Source organism: Oncorhynchus tshawytscha, linkage group LG04 (assembly GCF_018296145.1).
Source record: "Oncorhynchus tshawytscha isolate Ot180627B linkage group LG04, Otsh_v2.0, whole genome shotgun sequence".
NCBI classification, from domain to species: domain Eukaryota; kingdom Metazoa; phylum Chordata; class Actinopteri; order Salmoniformes; family Salmonidae; genus Oncorhynchus; species Oncorhynchus tshawytscha.
In genome coordinates, this window is record NC_056432.1 from 16,034,060 (window position 1) to 16,059,583 (window position 25,524).

The 25,524-nt window shown below is 46.6% G+C and overlaps 1 protein-coding gene across 2 annotated transcripts in view; it reads right to left on the reverse strand.

Moving 5' to 3' along the window:
- Positions 1–6,002: 6,002 nt before the first annotated feature.
- The window catches only part of LOC112247311 (transmembrane protein 161B), a 29,721-nt gene continuing 10,199 nt past the window's right edge, over positions 6,003–25,524 (reverse strand). For both annotated transcript variants that reach the window (XM_024416042.2, XM_042320366.1), the window contains 11 exons: positions 24,993–25,096; positions 22,094–22,177; positions 16,784–16,881; positions 14,123–14,279; positions 12,052–12,203; positions 11,661–11,721; positions 11,425–11,565; positions 11,050–11,163; positions 10,547–10,721; positions 6,646–6,742; positions 6,003–6,532 (listed from right to left, as the gene is read on the reverse strand). In XM_024416042.2, coding sequence (XP_024271810.1) covers positions 6,270–6,532; positions 6,646–6,742; positions 10,547–10,721; positions 11,050–11,163; positions 11,425–11,565; positions 11,661–11,721; positions 12,052–12,203; positions 14,123–14,279; positions 16,784–16,881; positions 22,094–22,177; positions 24,993–25,096 — 1,446 coding nt within the window. In that variant the 3' untranslated portion in view covers positions 6,003–6,269. The remainder of the gene's footprint in view (positions 6,533–6,645; positions 6,743–10,546; positions 10,722–11,049; positions 11,164–11,424; positions 11,566–11,660; positions 11,722–12,051; positions 12,204–14,122; positions 14,280–16,783; positions 16,882–22,093; positions 22,178–24,992; positions 25,097–25,524) is intronic.

A 25,524-nucleotide genomic window follows, 5' to 3' on the forward strand; every position in this document is an offset into this window, starting at 1 on the left:
AAGGTGACAACAGTTGGTGCGATTATTTGCAAATGGAAGAAACATAAAAGAACTGTCAACTCCCTCAGCCTGGGGCTCCATGCAAGATCTCACCTCGTGGAGTTGCAATGATCATGAGAACGGTGAGGAATCAGCCCAGAACTACACGGGAGGATCTTGTCAATGATCTCAAGGCAGCTGGGACCATAGTCACCAAGAAAACAATTGGTAACACACTGCGCCGTGAAGGACTGAAATCCTGCAGCCGCCGCAAGGTCTCTCTGCTCAAGAAAGCACATATACATACCCGTCTGAAGTCTGCAAATGAACATCTGAATGATTCAGAGGACAACTGGGTGAAAGTGTTGTGGTCAGATGAGACCAAAATGGAGCTCTTTCGGCATCAACTCAACACGCCGTGTTTGGAGGAGGAGGAATGCTGCCTATGGCCCCAAGAACACCATCCCCACCGTCAAACATGGAGGTGGAAACATTATGCTTTGGGGGTGTTTTTCTGCTAAGGGGACAGGACAACTTCACCGCATCAAAGGGACAATGAACGGGGCCATGTACCGTCAAACCTTGGGTGAGAACCTCCTTCCCTCAGCCAGGGCATTGAAAATGGGTCGTGGATGGGTATTCCAGCATGAATATGACCCAAAACACACGGCCAAGGCAACAAAGGAGTGGCTCAAGAAGAAGCACAATAAGGTCCTGGAGTGGCCTAGCCTGTCTCCAGACTTTAATCCCATAGAAAATCTGTGGAGGGAGCTGAAGGTTCGAGTTGCCAAACGTCAGCCTCGAAACCTTAATGACTTGGAGAAGATCTGCAAAGAGGAGTGGGATAAAATCACTCCTGAGATGTGTGCAAACCTGGTGGCCAACTACAAGAAACGTCTGACCTCTGTGATTGCCAACGAGGGTTTTGCCACCAAGTACTAAGTCATGTTTTGCAGAGGGGTCAAATACTTCCCTCATTAAAATGCAAATCAATTTATAACATTTTTGACATGCGTTTTTCTGGATTTTGTTGTTGTTATTCTGTCTCTCACTGTTCAAATAAACCAACCATTAAAATTATAGACTGGTCATTTCTTTGTCAGGGGGCAAACGTACAAAATCAGCAGGGGATCATACTTGTTTCCCTCACTGTAGATAGCTGATGACCCCTGGACTGTTTCAATAACACGGTACCTCATTTTGTTTACCTGTCGGCCCCAGCCTCAAACTCAGGTCCTGTATGTACCTAACTGACCCACTCATCGCCATTTACCCATTGTTGTCTTAGCTTTTCTGATCAACACCTGTGTTTGCTTTATGTCTCTCTCTAATGTCAATATGCCTCGTCTACTGCTGGCTTGGCTAGTTTTTATTGTTTTATATCACTGTAGAGCCCTCAGTCCCGCTCAAAATGCCTTAGATAGCTCTTTTGTTCCACCCCACACACATGCGGCGACCTCACCTGGCTTAACTGGTGCCTCCGGAGACGAAACCTCTCATCACTCAACGCCTAGGTTTAACACCACTGTACTCACATCCTACCATAGTCTATACATTATGCCCTGAATCTATTCTACCATGCCCAGAAATCTGCTCCTTCTATTCTCTGTCCCCAAAGCACTAGACAACCAGTTCTTATAGCCTTTAGCAATGCCCTTATCCTACTCCTCCTCTGTTCTTCTGGTGATGTTGAGGTTAACCCAGGCCATGTAGCCCTCAGTTCCATTCCTATTCCCCAAGCGCTATCATTTGTTGACTTCTGTAACCGTAAAAGCCATGGTTTCATGCATGTTATCAGAAGCCTCCTCCCTAAGTGTGTTTTATTCATTGCTTTAGCACAGTCCTCCAACCCTGATGTCCTAGCCATGTCTGAATCCTGGCTTAGGAAAGCAACCAAAAATTCAGAAATTTCCATCCCCAACTACAACATTTTCCACCAAGATAGAACTGCCAAAGGGGGAGGAGTTGCAATCTACTGCAGAGATAGCCTGCAGAGGTCTGTCATGCTATCCAGGTCTGTGCCCAAACAGTTCGAGCTTCTACTTTTAAAAATCCACCTTTCCAGAAATAAGTCTCTCAGTTGTTATTGACCCCCCTCAGCCCCCAGCTGTGCCCTGGACACCATATGTGAATTAACTGCCCCCCATTTATCTTCAGAGTTTGTACTGTTAGGTGACCTAAACTGGTATATGCTTAACACCCCAGCTGTCCTACAATCTAAGCTAGATGCCCTCGATCTCACACAAATTATCAAGGAACCTATCAGGTACAACCCTAAATCCGTAAACACGGGCACCTTCATAGATATCATCCTGACTAACCTGCCGTCTAAATACGCCTCTGCTGTCTTCAACTAGGATCTCAGCGATCACTGCCTGCATCCATAATGGGTCCGTGATCAAACGACCACCCCTCATCACTGTCAAACGCTCCCTAAAACACTTCAGCGAGCAGGCCTTTCTAATCGACCTGGCCCAGGTATCCTGGAAGGATATTGACCTCATTCTGTCAGTAGAGGATGCCTGGTTATTCTTTAAAAGTGCCTTCCTCACCATCTTAAATAAGCATGCCCCATTCAAAAAAAATGTAGAACTAAGAACAGATAAAGCCCCTGGTTCACTCCAGACTTGACTGCCCTTGAGCAGCACAAAAACATCCTGTGGCGTACTGCATTAGCATCGAATAGCCCCCACGATATGCAACTTTTCAGGGAAGTCAGGAACCAATATACACATGCAGTTAGGAAAGCAAAGGCTAGCTTTTTCAAACAAAAATGTGCATCCTGTAGCACTTACCCCAAAACGTCCATGGAGATAAAGAGCACCTCCTCCCAGCTGCCCACTGCACTGAGGCTCGGAAACACTGTCACCACCGATAAATCTACAATAACCAAGAATTTTCAATAAGCATTTTTCTACTGCTGGCCATGCTTTCCACCTGGCTACCCCTACCTGGGTCAACAGCTCTGCACCCCCCACAGCAACTTGCCCAAGCCTCCCCCATTTCTCCTTCACCCAAATCTAGATAGCTGATGTTCTGAAAGAGCTACAAAATCTAACACCTACAAATCAGCTGGGCTAGACAATCTAGACACTCTTTCTAAAATTATCCACCACAAATAGTTGCAACCCCTATTACTAGCCTGTTCAACCTCTCTTTCATATCGTCTGAGATCCCTAAAGATTGGAAAACTGCCGCGTTCATCCCCCTCTTCAAAGGGGGAGACACTCTAGACTCAAACTGTTAAGGGCCTATATCTATTCTACCCTGCCTTTCTAAAGTCTTCGAAAGCCAAGTTAACAAACAGATCACCAACCATTTTGAATCCCACCGTACCTTCTCCGCTCTGCAATCTGGTTTCCGAGCTGGTCATGGGTGTACCTCAGCCCCGCTCAAGGTCCTAAACGATATCATAACCGCCATCCATAAAAGACAGTACTGTGCAGCCGTCTTCATCAACCTGGCCAAGGCTTTCGACTCTGTCAATCACCACATTCTTATCGGGAGAATCCACAGCCTTGGTCTCTCAAATGACTGCTTCACCAACTACTTCTCAGATATACATCACTGTTTCAAATCGGAGGGCCTGTTGTCCGGACCTCTGGCAGTCTCTATGGGGGTGCCACAAGGTTCAATTCTCGGGCCGACTCTTTTCTCTGTATACATCAATGATGTCGCTATTGCTGCTGGTAGTTTTCTGATCCACCTCTACGCAGACGACACCATTCTGGATACTTCTGGCCCTTCTTTGGACCCTGTTGTTAACAAACATCCAGACGAGCTTCAATGCCATGCAACACTCCTTCCGTGGCCTCCAACTGCTCTTAAATGCAAGTAAAACTAAATGCATGCTCTTCAACCGATTGCTGCCCGCACCCGCCCACCTGTCTAGCATCACGACACTGGACAGTTCTGACTTAGAATATGTGGACAACTACAAATACCTAGGTGTCTGGTTATACTGTAAACTCACCCTCCAGACTCACATTAAGCATCTCCAATCCAAAATTACATCTAGAATCGACATCCTATTTCACAACAAAGCATCCTTCCCTCATGCTATCCTACCGATCCTTGACTTCGGCGATGTAATTTACAAAACAGCCCCCGACACTACTCAGCAAACTGGATGTAGTCTATCACAGTGCCATCAGTCTTGTCACCAAAGCCCCATACACTACCCACCACTGCAACTTGTATTCTTTTATTGGCTGGCCCTTGCTTCATATTTGTCGCCAAACCCACTGGTTCCAGGTCATCTATAAAGTCTTGCTAGGTAAAGCCTCACCTTATCTCAGATCACCGGTCACCACAGCAGCACCCACCCGTAGCACATGCTCCACCAGGTATATTGCACTGGACATCCCCAAAGCCAACTCCTCCTTTGGCCACCTTTCCTTCCAGGTCTCTGCTGCCAATGACTGGAATTAATTGCAAAAATAACTGAAGCTGGAGTCATATATCTCCCTCACTAATTTTAAGCATCAGCTGTCAGAGCAGCTTACCGATCATTGCATCTGTACACAGCCCATCTCTAAATAGCCCACCCACATATGGTTATTTATTTTTTTGCACCCCAGTATCTCTACTTGTACATTTCATCTTCTGCACATCTATCACTCCAGTGTTAATGCTAAATTGTATTTACTTCACCACTATGGTCTATTTAGTGCCTTACCTCCCTAATCTTCATCACTACGTCCATCACTACTCTGGACGGCTCTGACTTAGAATACGTGGACAACTACAAATACCTAGGTGTCTGGTTAGACTGTAAACTCTCCTTCCAGACCCATATCAAACATCTCCAATCCAAAGTTAAATCTAGAATTGGCTTCCTATTTTGCAACAAAGCATCCTTCACTCATGCTGCCAAACATGCCCTTGTAAAACTGACCATCCTACCAATCCTCGACTTTGGCGATGTCATTTACGAAATAGCCTCCAATACCCTACTCAACAAATTGGATGCAGTCTATCACAGTGCAATCCGTTTTGTCACCAAAGCCCCATATACTACCCACCATTGCGACCTGTACGCTCTCGTTGGCTGGCCCTCGCTTCATATTCGTCGCCAAACCCACTGGCTCCATGTCATCTACAAGACCCTGCTAGGTAAAGTCCCCCCTTATCTCAGCTCGCTGGTCACCATAGCATCTCCCACCTGTAGCACACGCTCCAGCAGGTATATCTCTCTAGTCACCCCCAAAACCAATTCTTTCTTTGGCCGCCTCTCCTTCCAGTTCTCTGCTGCCAATGACTGGAACGAACTACAAAAATCTCTGAAACTGGAAACACTTATCTCCCTCACTAGCTTTAAGCACCAACTGTCAGAGCAGCTCACAGATTACTGCACCTGTACATAGCCCACCTATAATTTAGCCCAAACAACTACCTCTTTCCCAACTGTATTTAATTTTAATTTATTTATTTATTTTGCTCCTTTGCACCCCAATATTTTTATTTCTACTTTGCACATTCTTCCTTTGCAAAACTACCATTCCAGTGTTTTACTTGCTATATTGTATTTACTTTGCAACCATGGCCTTTTTTGCCTTTACCTCCCTTCTCACCTCATTTGCTCACATTGTATATAGACTTGTTTATACTGTATTATTGACTGTATGTTTGTTTTACTCCATGTGTAACTCTGTGTCGTTGTATCTGTCGAACTGCTTTGCTTTATCTTGGCCAGGTCGCAATTGTAAATGAGAATTTGTTCTCAACTTGCCTACCTGGTTAAATAAAGGTGAAATAAAACATAAAAATAGAGGCCATCAAAACTCTGTTTTCTCACGCAATTGCATAGCCTATAGAAATGTTGCCCATGAGCTCATGGGCTCACATGGAGTGTTTGATTTTCAATTTCTTTGCATTGATGTCAGAGTGACAATAGTGTGCTGAGTACCAGGCAGTAAGCAGGTTTGGTAGTCTACTAATGACCATCAGCAGCAGAGCTTGGAGAAGCCAAGTTACCGTGACTAAATGGTCACATGGAATTTGACTGCTGTCATGAACGCCAGTGTGGCGGTAATACGGTCACCATAACAGCCCCTAGGAAGGTGTTCTTAATGTTTTGTACACTCAGTGTATATTATCACTACCCTCATTTACATTAGTCTCATGGTAAGGATTTGTGAATCCTGCTCTCAAAAACAAGGTTGTAAAAAAACAAGGTTTAGAGTCATCCATGGAGGAAGCATTAGGGCACCTAATGACAACTCAGTCACTTCTGAACTGGCCTGGAACAGAGCCTTGTGGGACACCACACTGACCCTGGGGCAATGCTGCTATGCCGCCATAAGATACTGATGATAGAAGAGGCCGAATATTGATGTGGAGAAGAGGCAGGCAGCGATCCACCAGGTGAAGAAGGAGAGGAGGCCGCGGAAAAGCAGGGGGGTGAACACTGTCCGCAGGCCCCCGAGAGCCACTGACAGGTGGGCCTCCACCTCCGGCCCTGGAGCTGCAGTTGGTGCTGCCACCATGGCAGGGTCAGAGTCCAGCGGACAGGGGAAGTCTTCCTCAGGGTACACACCCCAGGAGTGTCCACCTATAACACAGAGAGTAGGGGGGTACGTTAGCAGAGTGGTGGGCTAAAGACTGCTGTTAAAACGTTCAATATACTGTACAGACAATCATTTCTGATGATGGTACCAAACTCACCTAAGGTTTTTAGAAGCAAGGTTGTATGCAGCAACATCACCAAGGGTGCCACATACTGCAGTGCGATTACACATAGGTAGTAGAAAATACGGGCCACCTGGAAAGCACAAAAAAAGAGTAAAGACAGTCTTCAAACCCAGCGATTTGTGTGCCATTGAAATCCTTGGGCGGGCCTCTTAACCTCTCTAGGGTAGGTGAGACGCTAACGTCCCACCAGGCCAACATCCGGTGAAACTGCAGAGCGCTAACATTCTAAATACACCATTTGTTATATTAAACATTCTTGTAAATGCATGTATCTTACATCATTTAAAAGATGAACGTCTTATTAATCCAGCCGCTGTGTCAGATTTCAAAATGGTTTACTGCGAAAGCAAACATGCGATTTTCTGAGGACGGCGCCCCACCTAACAAGTATTACTAGCATTTTCCAACCAAGCATTAGCGTCACGAAAGTCAGAAATAACAATAAAATAAATTGCTTACCATTGAAGATCTTCCTCTGGTGGCAATGCCAAGTGTTCTAACTACACAGTGAATGTTCATTTTGTTTGATGACATCCATTTTTATAGCCTAACATGAAACATTTGTAAACCGCTTGCGTCGTGATTTCCGTCTCATTCAACTTTGGACGAAGCGTTCGTGGTAATTACACACAATAAACAAACGTTTATCCAGTCATGGTTGGTTTCATTGCAATCCTCTGGTTGTTACTAACACAACCATACGTGATGGTTCTTTTCCCGGGAAGTATTGACCGAAACAAACCGATTTGAAGACACCAATCAATGACCTCATTGCGTACCTATGGTAGGACCGGTCTATCGTTGATTGACTGTATTTTGGCCCAATGACCACTGATCATCTTGAAATCTAGCTTGGAAGATAGCCAATGAGCTGAGGTAAACGGCAATATGTAATGGTTATACGTTCGAAGACCAGCCTTTGTCGTAAACTCTGGCGTAAAAGAGGTTCATTCGCCATTGCAAATCCTACTTGACCGAGCCACGAGTGTTACGCATAGCAGTAAATATTCAATACCATTTTCAACAAGTTTAAATATTTAAATTATGGCGAATAAATCAGGAACAGCTAAAACAAAGTCTAGGTATACAGATTTAACCCAAATTATAGAGGAAAAAGATAGAGACAGCGAGACAGTTGCTTCAGGAAAATGAATCTTTCAGCAAAGCTAGTTTTGACTCCCAGGCGGAAGACATGTTTCTGCAATCCATGCTGGATTGGTAAATTCTAATGTTAATGTCATTGTTTGAAATTAATAATATCAAATATTCATTTTAGATTTTTGTTTGTTTATTTTCTTATTTTATTTGCAATATATAAAAATATCATACACATTGGCTATACTGTGTGTGTGATATTATTTTTTTTCATAAACATGGAATGGAACAGCATTTCACCATAGTGATTATGTTCCCTGTACTCTATATATATCTGTTTATTTTATGCGTTGATACAGGGCTCATACATGAAAGTATTGTTACTGATTTAAAAAATCTTTCACAGTGGCAGTGATTCTGATTATGAGCCGCCAATGTCTAGGTGTCCATCTCCCTCTGAAGCTGGTTCATCCAGCCGGACCCCCGCTGTCTCCGGCAGCCCACTTACACGGCCATCTAGAGATGTGAAGTCAGTGACAACGAAGAGGAGGTGGGGAAGAGAGAAACCTGCAGACAGAGGGCCAGAGGGTCGTTGGCACTCTGTGTTAGAAGATGATGTGGAACCAAATCCACCAGTTTTTAGACCCAAAAGGCAGCCAGGACCTCAACTAGACATTACTGCAAAGTACAGCCCTCTTCAACTTTTTCAACTGTTTTCACCTCGTCAGTTGTTGATTCCCTGGTGTCGAACACCAATAAGTACGGGGCTAAGAAGCAGGCAGGAAAGAAAGAGGCATGGAAGACCATTGTCAGCCCTTTTCTGCTACTTTTCAATGGTCATTTACATGGAGCTGGTGAAGTTGAAAACTCTACGGGACTACTGGAAAACGTCAGCTCTCTATCAACTGCATTTCCCCATGACTGTCATGTCTTGTAAAGGGTTTCTGACACGTTCACAGGCGCTTCATATCAGAGAGCCAGAAGTTGATGGGGAGAATGACAAGGAGGCACAGCAAGGTTTGATAGGCTGTGCAAAATCAAACCTCTCTACCCCAACATCGTTGAGGCCTGCAAGACCTATTTTCAGCTACAAACTGTTTGTGGACAACTTCTACACAAGCCCTACCCTGTTTACTGAGCTGAGGAAGCAGGATGTGTGGGCTTGTGGCACCATTCGGACCAACAGAGTGGGCTTTCCAAAGACAAAGGTGAACGACATGCCTAAGCGGGAGGGGGGGTACCACGCGATGGATCCATGAAGATGGCCTACTCTTTGTGAAGTGGATGGATACCAGAGAGGTGGTCATGTGCTCCAGTATCCACAAGTCCTTCAGTGGAGATCACGTCGTCAGGCGTGTGAAGGACGGTGCCGGAGCATGGACCACAAAAAATGTCCCCATTCTAGCTGCTGTGAAGGACTACAACACGGGCATGGGAGGTGTTGACCTGTCAGATGCACTGATAGGATACTATAATGTTCTCCACAATGTCCATTTCAGAACCTAAAAAGCGTGTGCGAGCAAGGAGGCCAACAAACGTGACTCAGTTACACCAGCTCTGTCAGGAAGAATGGGCCAAAATTTACCCAACTTAGGCTACCCGAAACGTTTGTCCCAAATTAAACTATTTAAAGGCAATGCTACCAAATACTAATTGAGTGTATGCAAACTTCTGACCCACTGGGAATGTGAAAGAAATAAAAGCTGAAATAAATAATTCTCTACTATTATTCGGACATTTCACATTCTTAAAATAAAGTGGTGTTCCTAACTGACCTAAAACAGGAAATTCTTACTAGGATTAAATGTCAGGAATTGTGAAAAACTGAGTTTAAATGTATTTGGCTAAGGTGTATGAAAACCTCCGACTTCAACTGTACACTACCGTTCAAACGTCAGCTACAATAGTAATTTACAACATTAACAATGTATTTCAGATCAATTTGATGTTATTTTAATGGACAAAAAAACGTGCTTTTCTTTCAAAAACAAGGACATTTCTAAGTGACCCCAAACCTTTGAATGGTACTGTATATAAAATCGCAGGAAATTGGCTTAAAAATTTAAAAAACATTTTTTTTTTACAGAAATTCAACTGCGCCCATTACCACACCACTTAAGCCCCTTTTAGATCCTGAAAAACAATGGGGTTTTAGAGTTCTCATACTCTGCCCATCTGTCAAGGCCAAATTATTGTCCGATTCAAGGCGCTAGGCTTGGGATGATAAACCGAAAATTACAGACAGACATTGCCTCCCTTGTTACCGAAGCATTTTTCTTACATCTGTAATTTTGCTACATAACATTCCTGTAGATTATTCTAAAACCCTTATTTGGTCAACATTAATAGCCTATGCACAAAGATGTCGGCATTTCTCTGAAGAGGCAAAAATAAATCTGATCATTCTGGATCCTATTTTGACAGGTTGCACATTGAAATATCAAATCATACATTTCCTGGATATGTTAGATGAAATAGTCTATGAGTCAAAAAGTAAACTACCATCTCAGTTGTCTGACTTGGCACTGGGAAAAAATTGTCTAGATCCCTGCCGCTAATGTAAAGTAACTGTCCATAAAATTGTGTGTTATTGGGCCAAATAGTTACATTTATCATGATATAACTTTTTATCCATATTGCCCAAATGTAACAATTTCCCCCAAAAAAACTTTAGTATAATGTATCGCTGATTTATTGTTTCCGAAGAACATTGGCCAATTTATTGCGATATGGATTTTTTCTCTCTCCATATTGCTCAGATCTGCAACATGTCACTCACCATCTTCTGCAGGTCGACGGTGCTGATGCGCCCCGCCTCCTTCTTCATCTGCTCCACGCCCTTCTGGGCCAGGCTGAGGTAGGCCTGGAGGTGGTGCCTCATCATAGCCAGGCGCAGCACACACAGCAGCAGGATGGTCCATAAACGCAACGTATCGTACGTCTCCTCAGTCATCCTGGTGGGGAGAAGAGAGACAGAGAGAGTCAATGTGTGAGAGAAAGAAAGAGTGTGTGAGTCAGTGTGAGGAAAAATGATTGGCCAACCCAAGTCAATAGCGTGAGAGAAGGTGAGGGTAGGAAAGAAGAGAAGTGGGATGACAGGAAGAGGTGGAAAGAGAGGAGATGGGCAGCTGCTTTACATGATGCAACTTATTACAAATATTACAAACATTGGAAAGGCCTGGCTTTTTGACCTTGGGTGTGCCATGTCATCACCATACATGTGGTTGAAAAGCACTGGGAAAACATGAAATGACAAACGAAACAACCCAGAGGTGAACTTACAAAGGCACACTCTCCTTCCCCAGGGTAGGGTTCAGGATGTAGTCCTTGGTTATGGGCTTGACCCACAACAATACCATAATAAGAGGGGCCAGGAAGTTGATATGAAGCAAGGTCCTGGGAGACAGGAATAACATAAATAGGTCACACATTTTTGTCAGCAAAAGCCTTGCCCTATCCAAGAGTCATTGAGAAAAGTGAATGAGTCCTCATAGGTTGTCTCCCCACTCCAATATGTGTTAACTGCACAGATCTGAAAACAACATAACACTCACACAACTACTGCAGCAAACTCATAGAGGAATGGGAAAACAGCAGCTGTTGAACTGTGGTCTGGTTGAGGAAGGAAGGAAGACTGAAAGGAAGAGAGGAACTCACTGTGTGACTTTAGCTGTGGTCAGGTTGAGGGCATCCAGGTGCATTTGGGCCAATCGTAGGCCGGGGAAGGTGAGAAATGCACCAATCAGAGAGCAGAGCAGGGCCAGGATCAGCTTAAAGGTGAGTTTAGATATGGGACCCCTACAGAAAAGAACAGAGACACAGTCATACTGGGTTAAAGTCTACTTTACATTAATGTGTCAAAACACACAGTGATAGAATAAGCTCTTACTTACTGGGACTCCAACCCCTGGTTCTCTAAAAAATGTGTGGCACTTTCGGAGAAATTTGCAAAACCTAGGAGGAAATGAAAACATCTCTATATTTGAATTTGTCCTACAAATACCAGAAAAACAAGAATTACAGTATATTAGAAAAATGGATTCAACTATGGTCCTGGGGAACCACAGGGTTTGCATGCTATTCTATCCCATCACTAACACACCTAGCTTGGGGAGTTGAATTGTATGTGTTAGCACTGGGCTGGAACAACAGCCAGACCAGCCTGTGAGTCCTAAGGGTTATATTCATATGGAAGCAAAGTTTTGCACTAATGAATAGGTTGCAGGCGCAGGACTGAAGAAGTGCTATCTAGCCGTAATGACAGATGGTTCATGGCCCACTCACCTGTCTCCAGGCCGAACTCCAGGTAGTTCTCGGTGACGATGAGGATGGCCATGGCTTTGACGAAGAAGAAGAAAGCGAAGGTGATGCAGAGCGAGCGCTCACCGCCCTCCTCCAGCTTGAAGTAGAAGGCCGTCAGGGAGAACAGAGTCTTACTGTGGGGCACGGGAGTTAAGGAACACACCAGCAGAAACACACAACTCATGAAATATAGCCTAAAATTATTCTGCTGTGCACCAAGGCTGTGCAGAGATCAAAAATCAAAATCAAACTGTCACGTGCTGAATACAACATGTGTAAACCTTACTGTGATATGCTCACTTACAAGCCCTTAACCAACAGTGCCTTTCAAGAAATAGTTAAGAAAATCTTTACCAAATAAAAGCAAGTAAACAATTATAAAAAGTAACACAATAAAACAACAACAAGGCTATATACAGGGGGTACTGGAACCGAGTCAGTGTGCGGGGATACAGGTTAGTCGAGGTAATTTGTATATGTAGGTAGGGGTGAAGTGACTGCATCCTACACATGTATCTGGAGTAATGGTGTAATATACCAGATGTATCAGAAGCACTACTGCATTGTGACCCGCAACACACACACACACACAGTCTAGCATCTGTCTCCCTCCTCAACAGTAGCTGTCATACATTACCCTGGGGTTCAATTGGCCAGGCTTCCTCAGACCTAGAATGGTATTTTTTTGCTGTGTCTGGCTGTAGTGATTCTAGTAGGCTAAGTAAAGACTGTGTCTCTAGAGCTGGCCTGGCTCTCCACGGAGAGGGAGCTCAGCCTTTATTTCACAAACCAATGTCTCAGTGCATTCTGAATGGGGGAATCCAATGGACTTTTTCTGTGGGGTCACAAACGGGATACTAAAGGCTGCATTTTAAAAAGTTACTTGACAACTTCGAGCTAGCCTCTCAAAAGAGCAATGCAGCCCCATTGACAGAGCTGTCAGTGAGGCTGCTGCTAACGTACCCCTAAACACTATCTGGGAAGCAGCCACAGAAAGTAAGGTTCAAATATTGCAGCAGCATTTCTGTAAGAGCTTTTGCCCATTCCAGTTATACCATCACTGATTGTCTTGATAAGTCTAGGCTAACCAACGTCTACTTGATGTGTATTAGTTTGGGTATTCAACGTCATCAACATTTATAGAAACTCAGAGCTCAGGAACAATCATGAGTTCTAATACTGAGCCACTGCAACCTGTGTTTTTCCTAACTTGCACAAAAACATTTTTATCTGCTAAATACATTCAAACTTAGCCGTTTTAAGATTCCATTCCATGGCTCAGATGCGTCAAGTCGAGGTTAACACAGCAGGTGCCTGGCTGCAGCCTCTGGCTCTTTACCACCCCGAGAGGTTTGCTGGAGATGGGAATCTGAAATCAAGTGTGGCATTAACACACAGACCATCGCATCCCCATCATCATCTTCATCATCCATCCAGCCGTGCTCCCCCCTCCTCCTCCTCTCACCACCTCAAAGTCTCTTCTTTTCCCAGGCAAATCAGTCTGGTGGGCTGTGAAAATTGGGCATCCAATCTTCCTCAGCAGGTAGGCAGGAAATGACATGCCTTCCGACCGCATTCAGCCAGTTCCCGACAGGGAGTGTGGGAAAGATTGACTGTGGCGAAGGATAACGCGTATGATATAGTGACGTGTCGGTGGAAGAAAGTAACAGGTAGGGGGAAACAGGTGGTGGCAGGCAGTGGTTGGAGCCGTGTCTGTCAGTTTATGGCCACTAACTGCCTGCTCTCCTGATGATCTCCTGATGCTCCCTGACTACTGAAATGGAGCCTGGAAACAATCAAGGCTCTCGCTCAGGTTTTTTTCTGTTAACCAGCAACAGAAGGGATTATTCTCAGTGTGTGTGTGTGGGATACTACTGAAACTCTTTTACTAGGTCTTTAACCCAACATTTTGGGATTTGGCTTGACGGTGCTACTAGGTGAGATCAAATTGAACCTTCAACATCCTCTCGACAAATGTCAAATTGATTTGATATAAAAAAGAGTGATTGAAAGAGAGAAGGATGTATTGAACAATGTATTGACTGAAGGATACATGACAAAGGCAAGGACCAGCAGGCACCACACCACACTGATGTTCATCTCTCCTGAGGGCTGGGCCACAGTGTAGTACAGCTCTGTGATTAGATACACCACTGTGGCTGCCACCGTGAAGTCCACCAGCCACTGGAACTCTGGGAAGTAGTGCAACGCTGCAGAGACCAGGAGCAGCGGGAAGAGGAGGGGCAGCGGGAAGAGGAGGGGCAGCGGGAAGAGGAGGAGCAGCGGGGAGAGGAGGGGCAGCGGGGAGAGGAGGGGCAGCGGGGAGAGGAGGAGCAGCGGGAAGAGGAGGGGCAGCGGGTAGAGGAGGGGCAGCGGGAAGAGGAGGGGCAGCGGGTAGAGGAGGGGCAGCGGGAAGAGGAGGGGCAGCGGGAAGAGGAGGAGCAGCGGGAAGAGGAGGCGCAGCGGGGAGAGGAGGGGCAGCGGGGAGAGGAGGGGCAGCGGGAAGAGGAGGGGCAGCGGGTAGAGGAGGGGCATCGGGAAGAGGAGGGGCAGCGGGTAGAGGAGGGGCAGCGGGAAGAGGAGGGGCAGCGGGAAGAGGAGGAGCAGCGGGAAGAGGAGGGGCAGCGGGTAGAGGAGGGGCAGCGGGAAGAGAGGAGGAGCAGCGGGAAGAGGAGGGGCAGCGGGTAGAGGAGGGGCAGCGGGAAGAGGAGGAGCAGCGGGAAGAGGAGGAGCAGCGGGAAGAGGAGGGGCAGCGGGAAGAGGAGGAGCAGCGGGAAGAGGAGGGGCAGCGGGGAGAGGAGGGGCAGCGGGGAGAGGAGGGGCAGCGGGGGAGAGGAGGGGCAGCGGGGAGAGGAGGGGCAGCGGGAAGAGGAGGGGCAGCGGGTAGAGGAGGGGCAGCGGGTAGAGGAGGAGCAGCGGGAAGAGGAGGAGCAGCGGGAAGAGGAGGGGCAGCGGGGAGAGGAGGGGCAGCGGGGAGAGGAGGGGCAGCGGGGAGAGGAGGGGCAGCGGGGAGAGGAGGGGCAGCGGGAAGAGGAGGGGCAGCGGGTAGAGGAGGAGCAGCGGGGAGAGGAGGGGCAGCGGGGGAGAGGAGGGGCAGCGGGGAGAGGAAGGGCAGCGGGAAGAGGAGGGGCAGCGGGGAGAGGAGGGGGCAGCGGGGAGAGGAGGGGCAGCGGGGAGAGGAGGGGCAGCGGGAAGAGGAGGGGCAGCGGGGAGAGGAGGGGCAGCGGGGAGAGGAGGGGCAGCGGGAAGAGGAGGGGCAGCGGGGAGAGGAAGGGCAGCGGGAAGAGGAGGGGCAGCGGGTAGAGGAGGGGCAGCGGGGAGAGGAGGAGCAGCGGGGAGAGGAGGGGCAGCGGGGAGAGGAGGGGCAGCGGGGAGAGGAAGGGCAGCGGGGAGAGGAAGGGCAGCGGGGAGAGGAGGTGCAGCGGGGAGAGGAGGAGCAGCGGGAAGAGGAGGAGCAGCGGGAAGAGGAGGGGCAGCGGGGAGAGGAGGGGCAGCGGGGAGAGGAGGGGCAGCGGGGAGAGGAGGGGCAGCGGGAAGAGGAGGGGCAGCGGGTAGAGGAGGAGCAGCGGGGAGAGGAGGAGCAGCGGGGAGGGGAGGGGCAGCGGGGAGAGGAGGGGCAGCGGGGAGAGGAAGGGCAGCGGGAAGAGGAGGGGCAGCGGGGAGAGGGGCAGCGGGGAGAGGAGGGGCAGCGGGGAGAGGAGGGGCAGCGGGAAGAGGAGGGGCAGCGGGGAGAGGAGGGGCAGCGGGGAGAGGAGGGGCAGCGGGAAGAGGGGCAGCGGGGAGAGGAAGGGCAGCGGGAAGAGGAGGGGCAGCGGGTAGAGGAGGGGCAGCGGGGAGAGGAGGAGCAGCGGGGAGAGGAGGGGCAGCGGGGAGAGGAGGGGCAGCGGGGAGAGGAAGGGCAGCGGGGAGAGGAAGGGCAGCGGGGAGAGGAGGTGCAGCGGGGAGAGGAGGAGCAGCGGGAAGAGGAGGAGCAGCGGGAAGAGGAGGGGCAGCGGGGAGAGGAGGGGCAGCGGGGAGAGGAGGGGCAGCGGGGAGAGGAGGGGCAGCGGGGAGAGGAGGGGCAGCGGGAAGAGGAGGGGCAGCGGGTAGAGGAGGAGCAGCGGGGAGGGGAGGAGCAGCGGGGAGGGGAGGGGCAGCGGGGAGAGGAGGGGCAGCGGGGAGAGGAAGGGCAGCGGGAAGAGGAGGGGCAGCGGGGAGAGGAGGGGCAGCGGGGAGAGGAGGGGCAGCGGGGAGAGGAGGGGCAGCGGGAAGAGGAGGGGCAGCGGGGGGAGAGGAGGGGCAGCGGGGAGAGGAGGGGCAGCGGGAAGAGGGGCAGCGGGGAGAGGAAGGGCAGCGGGAAGAGGAGGGGCAGCGGGTAGAGGAGGGGCAGCGGGAAGAGGAGGAGCAGCGGGGAGAGGAGGAGCAGCGGGGAGAGGAGGAGCAGCGGGGGAGAGGAGGGGCAGCGGGGAGAGGAGGGGCAGCGGGGAGAGGAAGAGCAGCGGGAAGAGGAGGAGCAGCGGGAAGAGGAGGAGCAGCGGGGAGAGGAGGAGCAGCGGGAAGAGGATACGTTAGTTAATTTATGACAGTAGTTCTGGATGGGGATGTTGATATTTCGGGGAAAATGTAGATGTGCACAAATACTGAATTATGAAGATTTGTTGAGGTTCAAGGGACAAAACAAAGGTCATAAAGATAAGATGATAATTGAATAGTGTTTGTAGATATGGCCTCTTACCTAACGTATCCACTTCTGTGATGCACTTGGTCTCCAGCTGCAGGTCTATGTCCTTGGGAATGGTCAGAGGCTTGTAATCTATGTGGCCATTGTTCCTCCTGGGACAAAAGACAGTGCCAAATCAGTACCAGACAGACATGTCCCATGTTGCAGGCAGGTGTACTCATGTTTTTCGTGGTCATTGTTCCACATCTAATCAAGTGCACAGCAAAGACTGCTTAATACAAATATACTGCTATCATGTCCAATTACTGGCTGCCCTAAAGAACAATACATTAAACCCTGGACTAAATCAAACTTGATTTGTGTACAAGGTAGTGATGGGGTTTGAAATAATTCCACTATTCAAATAGTATAATTTTGCCAGATATCGGGATATTCGAAATAAATGTATTTAACCTGAGCACTGCTGCATGATATCATCTAGCGACTTCCAGCGACAAATGGATCAACCAACAGATAACGGTACTTTCCTTGAAAGATAGTTGGGCAACACTGAGCAGATGGAGGGAGAGAGATGCCAAGGCAACTCGGCTACAGCCAAGACTAGATAACTTGTAACAGCCATGTTATTTATCATCCCATAACGTTAACAGTGCTTGTCTTGACTGGAGTAGCCTAGTAGTAGAGAAGATAGCTATAGTAGTTAGCTAAGCTATAGCTTGCTAGGCTAATTGAAGCCACATGCTGTGCTTTCTGCCCAACCCCATTCAAATAAAAAAACAGCCTACCTGTTGGTTGCTCGATGTAGCCTAGTCCTCAATTCACACACTTTTAATTACGTAATTTATTCCATCTGGCATTGCATTAGTGAACTCTCACTCCACTTGCAATACATTGAGCCTCTTTACATCTTTGCACGTGCATGTCATAAAAAAAAAATACATTGACAATTTTGTTTTATTAATTAATCATTTGAAATGTCATGGTAGTAGATTCTTGTATGTAACAATGTCACATGGATATTTTAATTTAGAAAAAGCCTTTTCAATGTTATAATAGGCCTATATACATTTGAACTCATAAACGAATACTCACAAGTATTGAAATACTAATGTCCGTTCAGATATTCAAATAACTGCACATCCCAAGTACAAGGTCATTTGGGCATCTGCTAGCATCAAACTGGCTAGCGTCATCAAAGTGGCTAGTCTTCCTTAACTTAGTCTCTATTGTCAACCTAACCAAGGGGTACTGAGCACTGATGCTTTCTCTTTTGTAGTGCGGATTAGGGCCCATATAATTCATAAATCCAATATTTTGTCATAGGGCTAAAGGGGGAGAAGTGCAGGACAGGCTGCAAGAGCAGCACACGGCAGGGATTGGGCCAACTGTTCCTGAGACCAACTGACCATTCTAGTGGGCCTTCGGGACACAGGGCAGTGTTTGCTCAGCTCTGTGTGTGCTGGATTCAGAAGACAATACCTCAGCAAGACACTGGAGCCAAACATGCCCTGGACACGTTTCAATTCTGTGGCACCTGACTGGAGAAAAGGGCTTCACAACAAAAGGAATGGACATGTGTGGCACAAGCAGGCAAAAGGACAGTGATCAGTCTTTTGAAGCATAAGCAAATGTGTGGCGTTGAGCTATGACCTGCCTCATGGAAGCTTAAGGAATGGTCTAGGACTAACTCATGGCTCCCAGCATGAATCTAGATAGCATCATACACTTCAATTCTCAAATGTTCCAGAACATTTCACATTGCCACACCTTGCTTTCTGTGAGGCTAAAGGCAGTAACACAGAATGTAGATATGGAATATGATCATTTATCACTGACGGCCATACAGATTAGAAATAAAGACATTACATGGCATGCCTACTTTCAGAACTCGCCATAGCATCGCCATGACCCCTGACGTGTGGGGTTACAGCTTGTTTTGTTGGAGTCTGAAAAAACTGCTGTTCATATACTACTGAGTTGATTGGTGAATTCAGGAAGCAGAGGAGGCAACATGCCCCAATCCACATTTGTAGTAGAGAGTCACAAGTTAAGTTCCTCTGTGTCCATGCTAGTAGATAACCATAGACTTCCTGTCAACACTAGTTAGCATTGGCTCGCAAAAATACCTCTAAAAATGTGTATTTTTCCATATATAGACATATCATATGTGTTTAAATCAAATCAACTATATGCACTGAGCTTGTCTGATGCTTTAAGCGAACTGTTGGATTAAATAATTAAGACAAATGACTAGGAATCCGACGCAATTGATTTCATTGTGCTGGGCCTGGCTCAGATTTGCTGCGCTGTGTTAAAAAAATAAAACAGAGGGACTGTGTGACTAGCACCAGTTGTCTCTCTCCTCCCTCCTGCAGCGACCACCACAGAACATCAGTGTACATCGTGCTGTCCGTGTTGCTGAAGCGGCAACATACAGTACCAGTCAAAAGTTTGGACACACCTACTCATTCAAGGGTTTTTCTTTATTTTTTACATTGTAGAATAATAGTGAAGACATCAAAACAATGGAAGAACACATATGGAATCAGGTAGTAAGCAAAACATATATTTTATATCTGAGATTCTTCAAAGTAGCCACCCTTTGCCTTGATGACAGCTTTGCACACTCTTGGCATTCTTTCAACCAGCTTCATGAGGTAGTCACCTCGAATGCATTTCAATTTCAAGTGTGCCTTGTTAAAAGTTCATTTGTGTAATTTCTTTCCATCTTAATCTGTTTGAGCCAATCAGTTATATTGTGACAAGGTAGGGGTGGTAAACAGAAGAATTCCCTATTTGGTAAAAGACCAAGTCCATAATATGGCAAAAACAGCTCAAATAAGCAAAGAGAAATGACAGTCCATCCTTAATTTAAGGTTAGTCAATCCGGAACATTTCAAGAACTTTGAATGTTTATTCAAGTGCAGTCGCAAAAACCATCAAGCACTATGATGAAACTGGCTCTCATGAGGACCGCCGCAGTAAAGGAAGACCCAGAGTTACCTCTGCAGCAGAGGATAAGTTCATTAGAGTTAGTAGTCTAAGAAATTGCAGTCCAAATAAATGCTTCACAGAGTTCAAGTAACAGACACAGCTCAACATCAACTGTTCAGAGACTGTGTGAATCAGGCTTTAAAATGGTTGAATTGCTGCAAAGAAACCACTACTGAAGGACACCAATAATAAGAAGAGACTTGCTTGGGCCAAGAAATACGAGCAATTGACATTAGACTGGTGGAAATCTGTCCTTTGGTCTGATGAGTCCAAATTTGAGATTTTTGGTTTCAACCACCATGTCTTTGTGAGATGCAGAGTAGGTGAACGGATGATCTCCACATGTGTGGTTCCCACCGTGAAGGATGGAGGAGGAGGTATGATGATATGGGGATGCATTGCTGAATTTAAATACCTTAACCAACATGGCTACCACAGCATTCTGCAATGACAAGCCATCCCATCTGGTTTGCGCTTAGTGGGACTATCATTTGTTTTTCAACAGGACAATGACCCAACACACCTCCAGGTTGAAGGAGGAGAGTAATGGAGTGCTGCATCAGATGACCTGGCCTCCACAATCACCCGACCTCAACCCAATTGAGATAGTTTGGGATGAGTTGGACCGCAGAGTGAAGGAAAAGCAGCCAACAAGTGCTCAGCATATGTGGGAACTCCAGGTGAAGTTGGTTGAGAGAATTCCTAGAGTGTGCAATGCTGGCTACTTTGAAGAATCTCAAATATATTTTCAGTTGTTTAACAATTTATTTGCTGTAGGTTGCCGCTTCAGCAACACTGACAGCGAGATACACACTGTTGATGCTCTGTGGTGGACGCTGGAGGAGGGAGGAGAGAGACAACGGGTGCTAGTCACACAGTTTTTTTTTTTTTAAACAGTGAAAATAAAGAAAAACCCTGGAATGAGTAGGTGTGTCCAAACCTTTGACTGGTACTGAATATGGTTGAATAATAAAGCTAGGCACATTTAACAGTTAGGCTATTGATTATAGACCTAATTAATTTGGGGTTTCCTCTCTCCTCACTTTTCTTAGACAATTAAGGCAAGGGCTGTTTTCTCGTCTCCTAACTCCGCTGCTGCCTCCACTGCATTGTTCTCAACACCAATATGCTGGTTAACTTTGCTATTATGTTCATAGCAACATGGTCTAGGAAGGCGACAATTCAACAGCGCACTGATGTGTTTCAGAACCACAGACAGCGACCACTATGCAACGCGTGAGAAAGTGCATCTGTTATAAAATATAAAATATTTTTCTTCTTACATAATACAACCATATACAATTTCAGTAGCAACTGTCTTAGACTGATGGAATGTGCCATCCCCACAACCTCGACAATGGATTAGTGCACTCAGACGAATCAGACAGGTGTTTCCTACTGCTCGACTAAAGAAATCTTGGTCGACCATCAGCATATTGACCAAACAATCGACCAGTTGCCTAATTGGGGTCAACCCTAACAGAGACATAAAAATGGTATCTATGAGTTCATCGGACTCTGGGGAAGTAGATAAAAATCCTGCCAAAATCCTGAAGTATCCCTTTAACTCACTACCACAAGATAGTCAGAGCCCATTCTAATAAGCAAAGGCTAGCTTTGCTCACGGGCAAAAACAAACAACAAAAATACTTCAGGCCTTAAACAAGCTTCCTAAACACATCTGCTTCATCTCTCCGTTGTCTCACCTGTGTTCTCCACCCTTCTCAAACGTCTGCCACTCCTCTTTAAATTCCTGCCTGATCCAACAGGCTCCCCTTTGTGCCACTGCCGTCCCCACCCCTACCCTCCCCACTCCTACCCTACCCTCCTCACGCCTACCCTCCCCACCTCACCCACCCCTACCCTCCCCACCTCACCCACCCCTACCCTCCCCACCTCACCCACCCCACCCCACCTCACCCACCCCTACCCTCCCCACCTCACCCACCCCACCCCTACCCTCCCTACCTCACCCACCCCTACCCTCCTCACCCACCCCTACCCTCCTCACTCCTACCCTACCCTCCTCACGCCTACCCTCCCCACCTCACCCACCCCTACCCTCCCCACCTCACCCACCCCACCCCACCCCTACCCTCCTCACTCCTACCCTACCCTCCTCACGCCTACCCTCCCCACCTCACCCACCCCTACCCTCCCCACCCACCCCACCCCACCCCTACCCTCCTCACCCACCCCTACCCTCCTCACTCCTACCCTACCCTCCTCACGCCTACCCTCCCCACCTCACCCACCCCTACCCTCCCCACCTCACCCACCCCTACCCTCCCCACCTCACCCACCCCTACCCTCCCCACCTCACCCACCCCTCCCCACCCCACCCCTACCCTCCTCAGTCTGCCTTCTTACCGGTCCTTCTTGCTCTTTGTTTTTTGCTGTTTTCCAGCAAGGCTCCTCAACTCATCTTCCGTAGGGTGCTGGTACCACCGAAGACTGGGGAAGGAGAGAGGAGACAGAGGAAGGAAGGAGACAAGTGAGTAATCTAGGTAGCTTTAGAACTACACCTGTGGTCCCCAGTCCTGGTTCAGGAGGGATACAGGGTAGGCAGGCTTTTACTCTGAAGCCTAGCAAGGAAACACCTCAATCTATTAACCAATTAATAGCAGAGAGTGCTACATTTAGATTTTTTATCCCAGCCCCCATCCCCGCAGGAGGCATTTTGCCTCTTGGTAGGCCGTCATTGTAAATAATAATCTGTTCTTAATTGACTTAATACCCTAGTTAAATAAAGGTTAAATAAAATAATCATCAATGACAGTAGTAAAGTGGATTGGAGGTTTTAGTGCTGTGCAATAACAATATAGGCGATTCTACATAGGCTGTGACCCTCCAGGACCCAGTATTGGTGACATAATCCATCATCATACTTAAAAAAAGGAAAATGCCTTCAAAAAGTAGGCGTTTATGATTTATAGGACAATAGTTTGTCGTTCCAGGCCTACATGATTGAACATGATTAGGACCATCACAAAGGCAAATGAGCTGGATTTGAGATCCTTTACCTCACAAAATACACACATAGGACAAAGAAAACCCTCAAATCATCTTAACATATTCAAATCAACTAATACACTCCTGACAGCAAAGAGGCTAGTTTTTGTGTTCCTTGAGGACCGGACTTAAAAATAAGAGTCAATTTAAGCGCAGCCTTTTGAAGACTAAGATTTCATACAACCTCTAACTTTGTTTAGAAACCCACTTGTCACAAGCTCTGAGAGGCATAAGGGAAGGAGGGGTGGAGGGCTCAGATTTAATTTTGTGTACTTACTGTGGATCCTTCTCCCCGTATGTACATCCGTCCATCCATTTGTCTGTCCGTTCATTCATACGTTAGTCACACACGATATAGCAAACACCACTGTCCTGATTTTCAGAAAACTTGGTGAATTTTTTTATTTAACCTTTATTTATCTAGGCAAGTCAGTTAAGACAAAATTCTTATTTACAATGACGGCCTACCCCTGCCAAACCCTAACAATGCTGGGCCAATTGTGCGCCACCCTATTGGAGTCCCAATCACGGCTAGTTGGGTTACAGCCTGGAATCGAACCAGAGTCTGTAGTGACGCCTCTAGCACTGTGATGCAGTGCCTTAGACTGCTGCACCACTCAGGAGCCCTAATGATGCATCTTGCCATAGAGATCAGGCATTTATAAAATTACACTGATTGGCCCAAGGCAAGAGCTATAGAGATTAACTGAAATTTGCGAGTCACACCAGAGAGGAAGAGGTGAAGATAGAGAGGGATAACTGGGCCCAAAATATGTCTTATCAAGCATGGAGCGTTTTTCCACACACACCTATCAATGAAAGTGGCGAATTTGGCTAACAAAACATTGAATGGATTATTTCCTACGTGTGGCTTATTTGATCAAAGAGAAGTTTCGTAGTACTTAGGTTGTTACAAGTGTACTGATAAGTAAGACATCACATCCCGGGAACTTTTTGAAAAAATATGTTAAATCGGAGATGCCTGTTGTTCACACACGTATCTGCCCCTCATTGGCTAGAATGGTCCTACCTGATCTTGCCTCCTCCCAGTCTCTTTTGCTAACATTCCAGTCCTTGTCACTGCCGAAAACGTTTAATATGCACTAGATTTATGGTGGAGTTGCTCATTGGTTGTTGGAAATAACATATTTTCCATGACAACATGTGGAGACTTGAAAATGTATTTGGAATTTATAACAAAAGTCAAAAAGGCTAAATGTATTAAAACTAGTCTTAAAACTAAGATATTTTGTGGTTGGAATTGCAGGATGTATTTCCCTAAAAAATGTAGACTTGAGCTAGCAACTTTTGACAAACTGGTATTATCTGGACAAACAAAAAATGGTTGCTTAGCAACCATATACAACTGTGTTCTGTGGAGAAAGTGATGAGTTCCAATATTTGCATAATTGTTGTGATTGAAAGGATAGCTGTGAGGGTGATCGAATCAGGATCAAAGCCGCTGTTCTCCCAGAGCACAGTAATGATAGAATGTTGATATTTGAAGATGGCAGAAAGGCCAGTCTCTTTGGCACATCACATGGTGTAAAGGGAGAGGATTAGCTAAAGCGACTTGTACCAAGGCTAACTGCCTTCCATTTTTGGAGACATTTATTTTCATTGTTAGAGTGGCCACTTGAGTATCTGGTCAAAATAATGGATAATCTGTGGTTACACACGATAACTGAAATGTTTTAGTCACACAGGATACCTCAATTGGCCCAAGGGGGTGCTGCATCATTTGTAGGGCACAACATGTTTACTGCTGCCTTGTTTATTAGGGGAAACTTAATTGCGGATCTCTCTGGAGCGACACTATGGGCCTCCAGCTTGCGTCAAAGTTTTTTTTTTATGCTTCAAAAGCCCCCTGAAAAAAGCACTGATTAATTATTAAGTGTTCTGAGGAGCTGTTTACTCAAAAACACATCTGGCGCTAATTATAGGAAACGAGACGGGCGCTATATTTTAATTCCCAGTCCTCTTGGGTCGTCCCAATAGCTGATGATGCCCTTTGGTCTATGCAATATGACTAATTATGTTGTTTTTTTAATGCTTTTTGTGTTTTCAGAACATTTGCTTTCAGCAGACAACTTGTAAACAGAGAGACTGTTTAGAAGTTGAGCAAACACTCTGGTCCACATTGTTAAGCACCCTTTGAAATGAATTAGTTTGAAGGGTAAACCAGTGAGGAGATTAAATCATGGCTCTTACAGACACCATCAGAAACAAAAACAGCAGGTACAGACTTCTACATTACCCTCCACTGCAGAGCAGCCATCTTGCGAAGGAATAATGAGGTATGATCTTCTGAATGACACTGGCCATTACCATGGTAACCACCAGCTGCACACCAATCACACCCTAAGGGAGGGAAAACAGATCAAGTTATATTCTAATATGTACAAAACATTAGGAACACCTGCTCTTTCCATGACAGACTGACTAGGTTAATCCAGGTGAAAGCCATGATCCATTATTGATGGCACCTGTTAAATCCACTTCAAATCAGTGTAGATGAAGGAGACAGGTTAAAGAAGGACTTTTAAGCCTTGAGACAATTGGGACATGGATTGTGTATGTGTGCAATTAAGAGGGTGAATGGGCAAGACAAAATATTTAAGTGCCTTTGAAAGGGGTATGGTAGAAGGTGCCAGGCACACCAGTTTGAGTGTGTCAAGAACTCCAACACCGATGGGTTTTTCATGCTCAACAGTTTCCTGTGTGTATCAAGAATGGTCCATCACCCAAAGGACATCCAGCCAATATGACAACTGTGGGAAGCATTGGAG